At 40.2% G+C, this 16612-nt stretch overlaps 1 protein-coding gene across 2 annotated transcripts in view; it reads left to right on the top strand.

Moving 5' to 3' along the window:
- The window catches only part of LOC111981913 (opioid-binding protein/cell adhesion molecule homolog), a 380076-nt gene that overhangs the window by 139894 nt on the left and 223570 nt on the right, over nt 1-16612 (top strand). Inside the window, exon 2 of one of the 2 annotated variants that reach the window (XM_024013402.2) lies at nt 8801-8876. In XM_024013402.2, coding sequence (XP_023869170.1) covers nt 8801-8876 — 76 coding nt within the window. Of the gene's footprint in view, nt 1-8161; nt 8877-16612 lie in introns of those variants that run through there. The other variant, XM_024013401.2, reaches the window with a different exon arrangement.

Genomic DNA, 16612 nt, shown 5'->3' with positions numbered 1-16612 from the left:
TTAGCTTTCTTTGGCTTTATAAACCAACAGTCTAGCTGACTAGTTAACTAGCTAGCTAACATAGATGGTGAAAGTAGGTGTTCTTGATAATGTTTATTTGTGTCTGTGGGTAAGGGGTGGGAAGCCAATGGGTGTTCCTGAGTCTTATCAACTCTCAACTAGGTAAGCTGTTTCAACCTGGATATTACAGATATTACAGTTTTTAATGTCCCGTTGGTAGGATATTCGTGCTTTCAGTTGGTCCCATTTATGTTCCAGCAATTGAACGTTAGCTAGCAGAACAGAAGGCAAGGGCAGATTAGCCACTCGTCTCCTGATCCTCACAAGGCATCCTGATCTCTTTCTGCGAAACCTACGTTTCCTTTTCCAGCGAATCACAGGGATCTGGGCCTGGTCGGCTGTCTAGTATATCCCTCGCATCCGACTCTTGAATAAGAACTCCTCATCCAATTTGAGGTGAGTAATCCCAGTTTTGATGTTCAGGAGCTCTTTTCGGTCATAAGAGATGGTAGCAGCAACATTATGTTCAAAACAAGTTACGAACAACGTAAAAAAAAATATATCATGGTTGGTTAAGAGCCAATAAGATAGCAGCCCTCCCCTCCAGTGCCATCTTAATAACCACTGCTACCTTACCTTACCTGACACCCTAGACCCACTTCAATTTGCTTACTGCCCTAATAGATCCACCGACGATGCAATCAAAATCGTACTGAATATTGCCCTATCCCATCTGGACAAATCAAATCAAATTTAATTGCTGACATACACAAACTCAGCAAAAAAAGAAACGTCTTCTCACTGTCAACTAGGTTTATTTTCAGCAAACTTAACATCTAAATATTTGTATGAACATAACAAGCTGCAGCGAACTGAAAAGACGAGCGACATTACTCGTCCTAATATTCATATACTTCTTAATTCCATTCTTTTAATTTTAGATTTGTGTCTATTGTTGTGAACTGTTAGATACTGCTGCACTGTTGGAGCTAGGAACACAAACATATCGCTACACCCGGAATAAAATCTGCTAAATATGTGTATGTGGCCAATAAAATATGATTTGAGTTAAGAAGAAGGGAGCAGCTGCAGACCAGAAGACTGCTTCCAAGGCAGCACTGGTCCACACCTACCTTGTCTGTCGAGTGAGTAGTATTGGTTGGTACTGTATGTGCCTTTAGGTTCCTCTCCATATGTAGGCTATTGTACTGGCCTGTGTGGTACAGTCTTTCATATGTGTAGTAGTTTGTCGGAATTCAAAGCAATAGAATGCATCTAAGACACAGATTTTTTTACTTCCTCCATTTTGTACTTGACCTTTATAGACGCAGACCCGGAGACATTCAAGCAGCACTTTGAGAGAGAGAGCAAGCATCCCAAGTCTCCAACGGTTCAGTACTGGTTGATGTACAGGCATTTAGTGACCACACACTCTCAAATGGACCTACAGCCGGGGTAAGATTATTCCATCATTCACACACAGTAGACAAAGTGTAAATGTCCATGATGTCAACAAAATGCTGTCCTCAATGCTTAAGTTGTATTATGTATGGCTCAATTTGTTGAAATGCTGTGATCACTTATCGTCTTTAATGTTGTGAGTCACAGACACACGATGACCACGATTTGAATGCTACAACTGAGACGGAATGACGTCGAGGGACACACACTGAGACTCAAGAGTATTACTGGACATGAACCGGATTTGTGACATCGACCTAAAAGGGGTGTAGAAGCACATCAGCACCCCATTTTATGTTTGTTCTATGGCCAACTATCTCTCTAGCTGTCCCTTATTCCACAATATGCCTTTTATGTCCCATGGTCCCTCAACTTCCATCACTTTGGAACACTCAGTCTTATCTCTTAAAACCCAGCCTACGTTCACCTATTTTCCCTATGCTGCTTCCTTCACTTCTCCTGATTTAATAGCATTTAGATTCAGTAACACGTTTAAAAGTGTTGTCGGGTACTGTTTTTATCATCTTTTTTTACCTGTGTAATGCTGTCCTGCTTATTCTGAGTGAATGCAATGGTAAATGTACTGCTCACAATTGACAGCGGGGTTCAAGTGTGTAAATATAGCTGTGTTTACGTATGGCTTCCTTGTTTTGAGTGTGTTAAGTGTGTTTCTCGTTCTGCTGGAGTTGACCTAGTATTTTATATTAAACCTACCATATGCATCCAGTTGTTTCTCCATTTGTAACTCACCCACCAAAAACCACAATATGTTGATGTTGTGTTGTTGGTGCTCGTCTAATTCCTGTAATGGAAAAGCAAAAGAATCTGTGTGCCCTCGGATAGTAATTATAGTTCATATGGTGCTTTTGATGTCCTAGGTTTGTGGCATTGATGAATAAATAATTTAATCTTTACTTCGAGTCAGATATTTATATGTTATGTTATGTATGAAATGCATATGTATGCATTGTTTACTATTTAGATTTAATCACAACAGTGCAATTGTTGGAGTTCAGGTTTTTCAAGTAATTGATGGGTAATATGCTTATTCATTCATGATTATGGATACATTCTGCAATGTGTTAATCTGGCTTTAAATCTGTAAAAGAACATGTCAACAAGTTAGTTCTGAATTGCTTTAATACAGCAGTGCATTCTGACACCATGAATTTAAATAGATTTCAACTTGTTCATTTATTTGGCAGACTTTATAAGGGATTAAATATCGACCTCCACTGGCTGAAGAAGGGGATCTGGTAAAATAAGAGGATTTTGCTTGTGGGCGGTGTTATATGCCACAGTGGGCGTGGGTTTCAAAGTGCAAGGACTGTCCGATGCGTGTCCACATTCAACAGAGAACCCTTCGCCTGGCACCTCATTCATAACTTCTAACCGACATCACTAAAGTGGGTTTATACTTTCATTTTAGTACATCATTTTGCTTTATTTGAACTAATGATAGCTAGCTACCAAGTGAATGGACCGGTTTTTCCCAAAAGTGAACGATGTGTAACATCAAATTTTGCAACAACATCAATGAATGCTGCTTTCTGAAAGAAATATATAAAACTGATCATGACTATATTTAAACTAATTTCACTGCATTTGTTTAGTCAACATTCAACAATACCTGTATACTATCAATCACTAAAATGAATTATTTGAGATTAGATTGAACAAAATCAGATTAACTGACTCTAGCCTACTGTCTGAACTGCTGATTATATTGTAAAGGTTTCACAGTTATCATAATTTTACTGGTGTTTTAAGCGATCTAAAAGTTGATGAAGTACTCTCTCTCTCCCAAATTCTCAATGTTTCTTCTAGAAAAATTATTTGCTATCAGCGTCGCTGGCTTCATTAAAACCTTGTCCTTGGTCTTATATATTTGTTTGAGGTCCTATCATGAGGCCAAATGTACCATATTATCCTGGAGGCATACTTACAGAACTCAGATTCATTGTACAGTCCCTTTTTTTGCGTGAGTGATATCTTTCAACTTTAAACAATTAGAAATTTGAAAACAAAATCATTGTTTAGCTTTTTTCTATTCTGTGGCTGCATGAAATATCAAACATAATGTGAATTCAGCAATGCCCTTTGTTTACTTAATCTTTGTGGTTCCCTGATGAAACAGTAGCATCCATTACAGGACAAAAAACTACAGGAAATMTATTTAACTACAGACGGTTATTTAATTTGAGAGGCTCAGCAATGTTAGGATCTTGAAAATTGTGTGGTGTACACCCGACATTAGCCAACCTAGAACGTTGTGTTGAATAGATTCCACAATTCAGACTTAAAAGAGTGCTTGACTCATTCTCAACACTGTGTGTGCCCATAAACGCTCTGAAATCCATGCCCACCGTGATGTATAGCACCGCCCACTGGGCGAAATGGCGTGAAAAGGGTGTGTCCCAATATTGTCTAAGGAGGGAGCTAGGTAACTTGGTTCTTTGCAAACAATTTGCTTAGCATTCATGGAACATTGAAAATATTTGACTGCATAATATTTGACTGCATTGAGTGCATAAATAAGCCAACAAATATTATTTAAATAAATGATGGAACAGTAAATGAAATTGTTCAACATATCTTTTGTTTTGGGTCAAGGTAGCTAGCTTGCTAGTTGACAGCAAAGGTGTCAGCTAGAGATAAAGTTCAGGAGCATGCGGGGATTTGTAGTCTTGCATGATGTCTACTTTGATGCTAATTAACATTTTCAAATCTGAGAGTAAATAGAGACAAATATATCGACAAAAGTCATCTTGTGTGAGAGAGATTTACACGGTTATCAAAACGTCACATCGGGGAAAACCTACATGAAACACAGACCTTGTTTGAAGTGGTTCTAAAATCCCTTATGGGAAAAATGAATGATGAAAAAACGATTGGAACCATTTCCGTGTTTGACCGGTTTTATTGGTATTATGACGGGTCCATTGCGGGGCTCTATAATTATGGGGCATGGCAGCTTTGATACCGCAAACAGTGTGTGAATTGTGTTAGCATCACACAGAGTTAATACAGTGTTCCATTGAGGGCACTTAGAAGTATTCAGGCAAAATAATCCTACTACTTACTGTATGTACTGTATTTTAAAATGGTCTGGACAAAGTTTGTCTCCAACTGCAGAAAAGAGCAATTAATGTTGGCCAGTACTGTCAAGACAGTAATTTTTCCATATTTTTTCTCTCAAATCAAATCAAGTTTATTTTATATAGCCCTTCGTACATCAGCTAATATCTCGAAGTGCTGTACAGAAACCCAGCCTAAAACCCCAAACAGCAAGCAATGCAGGTGTAGAAGCAAAGAGTCTTCTTTTCAAACTTGTTCTAACATGCTACAAGTAGGAAAAAAAACTCTAACAGAAACGTCTCCTATGGGAAGCTTTGGAGGCCAACCTGCCAATTTTCTCATCTCACACAAACTTTCGTTTTCATAATTTTTGGAGCGGGTCATATTTCTGACAACGTCATAATAAGAAATCTTTTCTCAATAAATACATTACCTTAACACATAGACCAGGTATGCAATCGTCCCTTTATACTAAATCTGATGTTCATCTGCAAGCTTAGTATGGCCACAGCAAGTGTACGGTAAATAACATTGTGTAGTCTTACTCGTTCATCATCAACATTTCTACAGTGTCTTCAGGCCTAGCATGGCGTGCTACATGCGGTTACCATGGGAGTATGTTTCTGCTGATTATGAGAAACAACATGAACCTCTAAGCAACTTAAGGTAGAAGATGCCCCAAAACCAGCAAAAGAAAAGGTTGAGGGTCAAGGCTTTTATCATGAGTGTGGGCTCTGCTTGTCAGTGTGGTCCGATAGGGGGCCATTATATTGGCCTAGAATGGTCATTCATTATTAATAATCTCTGCCGATTGCATGAGCTGCCCAAAACTGCAATGGTGTCCTCTTTTGAATATGGACAATTATCCATACGAAATTATTCTTAATCTCTTTTGAAATATTTGACAATTTAAGCATATTTTTGCTCACTTTGCCATTCCAAATTTGATCCGAGTGGTTGATTCCATCCATCCCGGGATTATAGTTTCATTTGAGTAACATTTTGATGGAAATTACATCTAAAATGCATTCACCTTCAAGGGAGTGGAATCCATCCGAGGATGACAGTTGAGTTTCCACCCAACTAAGTATAATCACAGATGAGGAACAACAACATTTACTGTTGCACAAGAAGTACTGTGTGCAGGCCCTTTCAGGGTGAAAGAACACCACCATTCTCTCTGTCCCTGGACTTCTTAGGAATAAATAACTACTTTCATTTGCTTTAGTGCTCACCAGGCCGTGTACCCATCAATGTGCTTGCTGATATCTTTCATGCTTTGCCTACTGTCAAAATAAATGTAGACTGCATAGCTTAGGAAAATCGCTAAAGCCTTCAAAAAGTACCGCTTTATTACTTTGCCTTCAAAAGTTACATATGCAGACAAATGTTTATTTTCAGACATTTAGAAAATTAACAAGTTGCCAAAAAATCATGTTTCTTGCATGTTTAGTCTAAATTAGAGCAACTTCTTAATTGATGCCATATTCAGAGTTGAGCTCAAGGTCAAGACCTTCATTGACTGGGCTCAGTATCAATGATACTCTAGTTAGCATGCATATCATTTCCTCCTAGGGAAGTCATATAAAGGTCAGATGAGCCATGCCTACCTAATACAAGGTATCAGCATATCTATGTTGAATATCTCTCCAGGGAACTGAGTGAATAGAGCTATTGATAATTCAGAAAGAAGATGACTGCACATTCAATTAATTGAAGGGCACCATATGCTTAAATCATTTCCTCTGGATTACACAGTCTTACTGTGACTAAATACTCTTTAAAAGTACTGTAAGTTTGCTAAGTATACCTGTGAATTTACTCCTAACCCACAGGTAATTGAAATGGTAGACTCAGCCATATAGTTAAAAATGTAATGTTCCATCGCCCTATATATTGTAGCTTTAAGGCCCACTACGCAATTCGAAAAACAGTAAAACCACAACCCTGCCACTTGGTTTGCTATAAAGTTGAGGGATGTAGAACGTCCTTATATGTTGGGTTATGGTGGGGTTAGACAGCTGCTCAAAGCTCATGGCATGGGGTATTTATAAGTTATATTTGTATATACTGTATAATTAATTTACATTATCCAGAATGTCTGTAAATATCACAGAGTAGGCCTTTTAATTAAGATGAGGTTGTTCAAGCTGATAAACAGCTCTAATGTTATAGTAAGTCTATCATACACACAATGTTGTCACCCTAATCAGCTGGGGGTGTTTTGGAAACAAGTGTTTCACCGAGACGTTCCCCCCTACCTAGCAACCCACGTTAATTAAGAACACATATCTTAGATTTGCTGAGGTCAGAATGAGGGGTTTTAATTAAAAAGCCATTGAGTTCGACGTGGACATCGTTTTAATTAACTCTTATCTTAGCACAATTTTTTCGGATCGGGTCATCATCATAATTCCCCCACTAACAACCTTATAATAAATTGAACACCGCCTCAGTAAATCCAAGGGACTGTGTGCATGTCAAAACAAACAGTGACCCCTATATCCCTGGCTCCGTCTGCCAAATCAACCCTCATGCATACAAATATGCATTTTTCCGTGGATGAAATTAGAAGGGCAATGCTTTGGGTGTGTTAATATGTGATCTGGGATGGAATAACAGAATGGAATAACATGCTTACAATAACAATGCAAACTTCTCCTAGCACAGTGATGTGCACTGCATACCCTAGTTCGGGGCTCTCCAATCCTGTTCCTGGAGAGCTACCCCCCTGTAGGTTTTCGCTCTAACCTCAGTTGTAACTAACTTGATTCAGTTTATCAACCAGCTAATTATTAGAATCAGGTGCGCTAGATTAGGGTTGGAGGGAAAAACTACAGGTCATCAGCTCTCCAGGAATAGGGTTACTTGCAGCCAAGACCCTGAGGACACATAAGTGCTTATGATAATGCTATGGAACGATGTTTGGGCAGAGCTATTCAACAACCAGCTCATGCCGTACATTGCAAAAACCTATGTATGGTACCTACTGCAGGTATAGGTAAAATGTATTTACTCACAAACTTCACTGGGACCAAATATTGTGTAATTTCAACATTGACAGTATGTCTCAGGGTTACATATATACATTTAGGCAATGAGCTGCACACACAAAACAAAATCTCTTACCGATACTATTTAAGCATTAAATGTACACAATTATGTTCGTTTTATAAGTATTTGAAAATAAATTGTGAAATATATCTCCAAATACATGCCCCCCCTCCCATCTCTCACACACGCATGTGCAGACAGTCACACCAACACACACACACACACACACCACACACAATAGTATAGCCTTCCACTTATACTATTCAGCAGAGCATAGATCATCATTGATATGTTAAAGTGAGTACGTGTCAGTCGATTAGCTAAGCGTTCCCAATACAGTATTCAAATAATTGACTGCATTATGTTAATGATTTAGGCAACCCGATTAGCCTATTAATTGTGGTGGTTATTGGCATTATAACGCAGACTAGGATATATAGAATTATATACACAGCCTATAGATGTATCAATACAAATCACTTGCTTGATCATCCACTGGGGTAGTAAAAATAGCGGGAGTAGGGATGCTGCGCAGATGGTTCACAGTTGTATAACCTGCGCGCCAGAGAGCACTGACTAGCCTGCGCAAGGCACACACTCATTATGAAGGAGTGATTTCACTTGATTCCGCGGAGCTCGCTGTCTGGTGGATTTAGTTTATGTAGTCTACTTGACAAATAAGAATACACAACTGATTTCAGAGCATACTTGTTTCAGGAGTCACTGCAGTGTTGTGCTGTAGGCTATCGGGAGAACTACCCAAGTGGAGACTTTGCTGATGCATCTTTGCGCGATCATCCATCTCTTGGCGAATACAAATAACATACACAGAGCAGGGGAAACAGTCTAGCCTACATCAGCTTTCCGAAAAAACACATCGCCTGTTGTAGCTGCTGGACATTTCTTGGAGATATCCAAGAGTACCGGAGCCYCAGATATTGCCTACTTTAATATATTGAACGATAACACGCCACATTCTCACCTTCTATTTGAGGCAAAGAAATAGAGGTCGACCACCACAACAGCATCTTGAGTGGAGTCGAATTGCTGTGGCCATACCTACTTTGCACCGAGCAAGGAATATTTGACATTCAAGTTTCCGTGGAAGTTGAGCAGTGACGGAAAATGGGCATTTATGGTTATTTTGTGGCGCCTTGGAAATGCCTTGTTGTCATCGGTCTAAGACTGCTATTCCTTGTACCTGCAGGAGTGCCAGCGAGGAGCGGGGATTCTTTTTCAAAGGACAACATCACTGTCAGACAAGGGGACAGCGCCGTCTTGAAGTAAGTCATTTAATTTTTACCTTATTGGCTTGTTGAATCGTGCCATATTGCGTGGTGGTCTATAGTTAGTCAATATAGTTAGTTTTGGAATTCATTACGAAGTCGTCTTTATATCCACACATGTACGTTGCAAGCGTGATGTTTAGGTATGTGATAGTGTTATTATTTGTAAGAGATAATCAATTTAAAAATAACTACCTCATATGTTCATCTCAAGCAATAACTATAGCATGCTTAACGCAGACCCGCCTCTTGTTTAATTGTCCGTCCATGTTATTGATTCGGTTAATGTATTTTTAAGGATGCTGTGGGCTGCTGGGATACTCTTATCTATGTGGGGGTAGGGAGGGGTGAGATGGGGTCGTCAGATGATCTTAATGCAATGTTATATTGTATATTGAATAGGGCAAACATTTGGATTATTCAGGATGGAATACATGAGAGAGAGAGAGAGAGAGAGAGAGAGAGAGAGAGAGCGAGAGGAGAGACCACCCCAAGTGCGCAGTTGGTGAGTAGAGTGGGTTCAACTCCCATGGGGTGCCAGTATGGAAATGTATAACCTCAGAGATAGAGAGGAGAGTCACTCTAGTTAAGAGTGGTCTGCTAAATCCCTAAAATTAGAGAGGGAAACAATGGTGATCAATTCTATTCTGGAATCTCCCCAGTCATGTAAGACTTAATTGAGAGGAGCAGTGCTATCAAACTGTGTATTCATGCCTGGGGTGACTGAAGGAAAAGTGGATATTATGTCACATCCCAGCTGGGTTTGCCAAGAACCTGGCACCATGCAAAGTAAGAGCCATTCTGGAAAGAGAGTTGCGTGGGTGGCCTCTCCTGACACTAATATGAGTCTTGGAGAGCCATCCTTGGAGATTATTTTTTGACCATTAAACAAAGCTGTATGTATGTAGTCTGCTGTTAAAGGCATAATGGATTTTTCACATCTTATTATGGATGCTGGATGCTAATCACTAAAGGAGGGCCGAACAGGCTCCCATTAACATTCACGGGACTGAAGTGGAGTGGGTCGGGAGTTTCAAGTTCCTTGGTGTCCACATCACCAACAAACTATCATGGTCCAAACACACCAAGACAGTTGTGAAGAGGGCACGACAACACCTTTTCCCCCTTAGGGACTGAAAGATTTGGCATGGGTCCCCAGATCCTCAAAAAGTTATACAGCTGCACCATCGAGAGCTTCCTGACGGTTGCATCACTGCCTGGCATAGCAACTGCTCGGCATCTGACCGTAAGGCACTACGAGGGTATTTTTTTGTTTTGTTTTTACACTGCTGCTACTCGCTGTTTATTATCTATGCATAGTCTCTTTACAAATGACCTCGACTAACCTGTACCCCCGCACATTGTCTCGGTAGCGGTACCCCCTGTATATAGCCTCGTTATTGATATGTGCATTTATTGTACTACTTTTTGATTGACAAGATTTTTATTTACTATTTCTTGAACTGCATTGTTGGTTAAGGGCTTGTAAGTAAGCATGTCACGGTAAAGCCTGTTGTATTCGGCGCATGTGACAAATAAAATTAGATTTGATTTAAATCATAAACATTTAGATAGAATCTTAATACCATCTACACATTTCTGTATGCAAGTAAATTCTGATTTACAGCAGTCTGCTAATATACGGTGTCTGCTATTTGGAGTAATGACATACAAGCCATCACATTTCATCTGAATCTACAGTATTTACATTTGGACTGTGGCTAGAATTTGTTTCTCCCAAGAATATGCAATTAGGGAGCATAACCTGTCAAAATGCTAAGAAAGAATCCCATGTTTCTGCCAAACAACATTAGGTTGGGCCTCCTGAGTGGCGCAGCGTTCTAAGGCACTGCAGTGCTTGAGGCGTCACTACAGATCCAGGTCCAGGCGTCACTACAGATCACGGGCTGTGTCTCAGCCGGCCGCGACCGGTAGACCCATGAGGCGACGGACAATTGGCCCAGCGTTTTATGGATTAGGGGAAGGTTTTGCAAGCCAGGATGTCCTTGTCCCATCGTGCTCTAGCGACTCCTGTGGCAGGCCGAGCACATGCACACTGGCACGGTCACCAGTTGTACAGTGTTTCCTCCGACACATTGGTACGGTTGGCTTCCGGGTTAAGCGAGCAGTGTGTCAAGAAGCAGTGTGGCTTGGCAGGGTTGTATTTCTGAGAATGCATGGCTGTCGACCTTACCTCTCCCGGGTCTGTACAGGAGTTGCAGCGATGGGACAAGACTACCTACCCAATTGGATATCACAAAATTGGGGATACAAAGGGGTAAAAAATAAAAGCATTAGGTTGTCTTCCATTTTTCATCAAAACATTTCAAACCTTTTTCAGTTTGCTTCTGGTGTACTATTGGGCTGTTGACAGGCACATTATTGAGGTACTATAAAATAACCAGCTCTACGACCCCCTCAAGCGTCTTGCGACTCATCTGAAGTTGGTACAGCCGATCTGCCAACTTCTGTCTGTAGCATCCAAACAGTTTGGGCTACACACTAATATGACCCCTCGGTGGAAGGGGGAGACTCATGAACACGTACATGTGCTCTAGGATGCCCACAGGCCTCACAAGACTCGTCTGAAGGTTCCCCGGTACCAGTTGAGAAAATTTATGGAAGTACTTATGGAGTCTGTTTAGTGACAAAAATAAGGGGTTAAATACATGTATAAAAAAGAACAAATGTTTCCTTATCTTTCATATATCTTTTAGATATAGGACAGACACTTAAGAACAAACCTTCTTAAAATTTTTAGTGGATATTTTATTCAATGTGTTTTTATGGGCTAATAGCAGTAAGGCTAAATACAATTTTTCATAAATTATTTTTCAAATACATTTTTTTGATACCTAAGGGGTCTTAAAATTCAAAATCAAATCGCAAAATGATCCCCCCCAGCTTAGACTGTAATGGGTTAAAACAGAAACAACTCAAAGGGTTAAGTTTAAGTTTTTAGTCTGAGAGGTTGTGGTTCGGGCTATGGTTTGGGGAAGGCTTAAAACAAAGTAATTAAAAATGACGTGCTATCACTATCAAGTATCTTCAAGTATTATTGCGGCTTGCTAGAGCGTTGTGAACTCTAGCATGTGGTCTAAGCAGCAAGCTCCGGCTCTGAGCATCACGAGTTTGCTCCCAGTGCTGGGCAATACTTTTTCGTGAGGCATATATCGACGTTCTGGGGACCTTTTCAAACGTCCCAAATCACCCATCTATTTCTAGTGATCAGTCTGAAAATATCATTAGGAAGCTGGTGGGGGCAAGCGGTTGCAGAATAAGCAGTGCTTTGAGATGTCATAGTTAACTGGACTGCATCAGTAACCCTCATATTTTATACGCTATGGCTAAAAACAAAAGTGAATGTCACTGAACCTCATTTCTCCAAAGTATGGAGATGATGATAACAGTATTTCTGCTCACCTTGAATATGCTGCACATTTCGACTGAAGCTATCTGGGGTTGGGCCTGGTCAATCTGTGGATGGGAGACCAGGGGCTATATCTATCAAGAGTCTCAGAATAGACAGACGTTTAGATACACTCAATTAGTATTTGGTAACATTGTCTTTAAATTGTTTACCTTGGGTCAAACGTTTCAGGTAGCCTTCTATAAGCTTCCCACAATAAGTTGGGTGAATTTTGGCCCATTCCTCCTGACAGAGCTGGTGTAACTGAGTCAGGTTTATAGGCCTCCTTGCTCGCACAAGCTTTTTCAGCTCTACTCGCAAATTTTCTAGAGGATGAGGTCAGGGCTTTGTGATGGCCACTCCAATACCTTGACTTTGTTGTCCTTAAGCCATTTTCCACAACTTTGGAAGTTGTTGCTTCAACATATCCACATAATTTTCCTACCTCATGATGTCATCTATTTTGTGAAGTGCACCAGTCCCTCCTGCAGCAAAGCACCCCCACAACATGATGCTGCCACCCCCGTGCTTCACAGTTGGGATGGTGTTCTTCGGCTTGCAAGCTTCTCCTTTTCTCCTCCAAACATAATGATGGTCATTATGGCCAAACAGTTCTATTTTTGTTTCATCAGACCAGAGGCATTTCTCCAGAAAGTATGATATTTGTCCCCATGTGCAGTTGCAAACATAGTCTGGCTTTTTTATGGCGGTTTTGGAGCAGTGGCTTCTTCCTTGCTGAGTGGACTTTCAGGTTATGTCGATGTAGGACTCGTTTTACTGTGAATACAGATACTTTTTACACGTTTCTCCAGCATCTTCACAAGGTCTTTGCTGTTGTTCTGGGATTGATTTGCACTTTTCGCACCAAAGTACGTTCATCTCTAGGAGACAGAATGCGTCTCCTTCCTGAGCGGTATGACGGCTGTGTAGTCCCATGGTGTTTATACTTGCGTACTATTGTTTGTACAGATGAACGTGGTACCTTCAGGCGTTTAATCCAACCACAGTGTCCGATTTCAAAAAGTATTTTTGGCGAAAGCACAACATATCATTATGTTAGGTCAGCACCTAGTCACAGAAAGCATATAGCCATTTTTCCAGCCAAAGATAGGAGTCACAAAAAGCAGAAATAAAGATAAAATGAATCACTAACCTTTGATATTCTTCATCAGATGACACTCCCGGGACAACATGTTACACAATACATGTATGTTTTCTTCGATCAAGTTCATATTTATATCCAAAAACCTCAGTTTACATTTGGCTTTGCCTCCAAAACATCCCGTGAATTTGCACAGAGCCACATCGATTTACAGAAATACTCATAATAAACTTTGATAAAAGATACAAGTATTATGCACAGAATTATAGATATACTTCTCTTTAATGTAACCGCTTTGTCAGATTTCAAAAAAAGCTTTACGGAAAAAGCAAACCATGCAATAATCTGAGTACGGCGCTCAGAGACCAAAACAAGCCAAACAAATACCCACCATGTTGCGGAGTCAACAGAAGTCAGAAATAGCATTATATATTCACTTACCTTTGATGATCTTCATCAGAATGCACTCCCAGGAATCCCAGTTCCACAATAAATGTTTGTTTAGTTCGATAAAGTCCATCATTTATGTCCAAATACCTCCTTGTTGTTCGCGGCTGGAGTTCACAAATCCAAATTCATGATGCGCGATCACTAGGTCCAGACGAAAAGTCAAAAAGTTGCGTTACAGTCCGTAGAAACATGTCAAACGATGTATAGAATCAATCTTTAGGATGTTTTTAACATAAATCTTCAATAATGTTCCAACCGGAGAATTCCTTTGTCTGTAGAATTGCAATGGAACGCAGGTCGCTCTCACGTGAGCGCGCGTGATCAACTCATGCCACTCTGGCAGACCTGTTACTCAATCAGCTCTCATTAACCCCCACTACACAGTAGAAGCATCAAACAAGTTTCTAAAGACTGTTGACATCTAGTGGTAGCCTTAGGAAGTGCAACATGACCAATATCCCACTGTATCTTCAATAGGGAATGAGTTGAAAAACGACCAACCTCAGATTTCCCACTTCCTGGTTGGATTTCTTAGGTTTTTGCCTGCCATATGAGTTCTGTTATACTCACAGACATCATTCAAACAGTTTTAGAAACTTCAGAGTGTTTTCTATCCATATATACTAATAATATGAATATCTTAGCTTCTGGGACTGAGTAGCAGGCAGTTTACTCTGGGCACCTCTGGGCACCTTATTCATCCAAGCTACTCAATACTGCCCTCAGCCATAAGAAGTTAATCTCTTTATGTGGGAAAACAGGTTTTTTATGAAGTTTAACATGTGCTCATTAGGTGAGATAAATCGTTATTTTGAACCAAATTACACTAGAGTGACAATAACACTACTCAAATGGCACTCTATTCGTGGAATAACACATCTCACTGAATCCCCTCAAACTCTGTTTGTGTGTTGTGGATGTCAGAGCACAAAATAGAAAATTGATATTTTGATAATAATCTATCAATGAGAATTGACAGCTGGATCCAAGGAACAAGCAGATGGTCCTTGGGCTCTGGTTTCCATTATTAGCTTGGCTGGATATGAGTTATTGTTATGAAGCCAAATTACTCAGAGTAATAACATAAATGAAGTGTTGAACATGCAGAGGCCCCACATACCCTCATTTAAGCACCAGGGGGTATCATTAGCTTGAGCTGCTGGGCTCTAGGGGCTTGATTTTGATATTGGTTGCCAAGAAATCAGCAATCAAAACGGGTTTGAAAAGATAACATTTGCACCATAATAAACAAAAATGTGAAAATATGGTAGGAACATTGAATGGAGATACATTGAAGGATACGATACAGAGCTTGAGTCAACATTTGATCTCACCCATAACTGTTGTTTGGCAAAATTACGTCACAATCGTCATGCTAAATTCTACATTGAAGATGATTGACAATATAACTATATTTGGCTCTTATTCTTCTATTTGACATTATCTGGACCAAAATATTGAAATTATAGTGAAACAGTAAGACCCAGAGTTGCATCCCATTTAAATATGTTGGAGACAATGGTACACAGCAGTTTGTAAGGTACACTCTTAGAAAAAAAGAGTTCCAAATGGGTTCGTCGGGCTGTCCCCACAGGAGAGCCCTTTTTGGTTCCAGGTAGAACCCTTTTCAGATCTAGGTAGAGCCCTTTTGGGTTCCATGTAGAACCTTCTCTGGAAAGGGTTTTATAAGGAACTCAAAAGGGTTCTACCTGGAACCAAAAAGGATTCTTCAAAGGGTTATCCTATGGGGACAGCCGAAAATCCCTTTTAGGTTCTGGATAGCACCCGTTTTTTCTAAGAGTGTACGCAGAACTGGTGGTGCACTACTGGTGCCTCAGCATCACCCAAGTTCATAGAAATGGTGACYTCTTAACTTCGTCATTCGTTGCATTTTTGAGTGGTTTTGCATCAATGAAACAACCAACCTTCAACATTTTTGGTTCAAAGGAAGGTAAATACATTTTACAGGGAGATACTGTACCTGCAGTTATTAGATATTATCCACGAGTGCCTTTTTTGTGTTTTTCGTCTCTGAAAGTCATCTGAGCACACATCAGTCTTCTGTTCACACCGACCGTGACATCCATCTAACACAAGTTAGGTTTCATATTTTCTGTGTTGTCGTAAATCACAGAGATTGATTGTCATAAATGTTTTATATCCGGCCACCTTGGCACTGCAGTGTAATCCTAGCCGCTCCTCCTCTTCTGATGCCAGCCTGCATCTAAATGTATTATGTCCTGTGCTCCCCTCCCCTTCCTACTGCATGTTTAGTTGCACCTTTTCAACATCGTTAATTCATTCTCATCAGTGGCAAAACCTCCTTCGTGTCATCACTCTTCCCTGGCAAATGTTCTCTCTCTCCACCACCTGAACTCTCCTCCTAGTTCCCTCAGTGCACTGTTTTAGGTATTTTCCGACCAACTTTTCTTTGTCTGACTTTTATTGACCTTTTGTTCCCACCAAGACAAATGTTAATGGTCGAACAAAGGCCTATTGTGGTTAAACAAGATTGTCTGCAAATTGTATACAGGTTGTTATATGTGCAGTGGCAGTGTTACAAAAACACAATTTTGTGCACAATACTGGCTATTGCCTGATTTTTTTTATAGTGATATAGGTTAATTTCAAAACTGTAAAAATACTTTCGTACCTGTTTCCTCCAGCATCTTCACAAGGTCCTTTGCTGTTGTTCTGGATTGATTTGCACTTTTCGCACCAAAGTACGTTCATCTCTAGGAGACAGAACGCGTCTCCTTCCTGAGCGGTATG

The sequence above is a fragment of the Salvelinus sp. IW2-2015 genome, linkage group LG20, assembly GCF_002910315.2.
Source record: "Salvelinus sp. IW2-2015 linkage group LG20, ASM291031v2, whole genome shotgun sequence".
Lineage (NCBI taxonomy): Eukaryota > Metazoa > Chordata > Actinopteri > Salmoniformes > Salmonidae > Salvelinus > Salvelinus sp. IW2-2015.
This window is presented reverse-complemented; position numbering and strand designations above follow the sequence as displayed.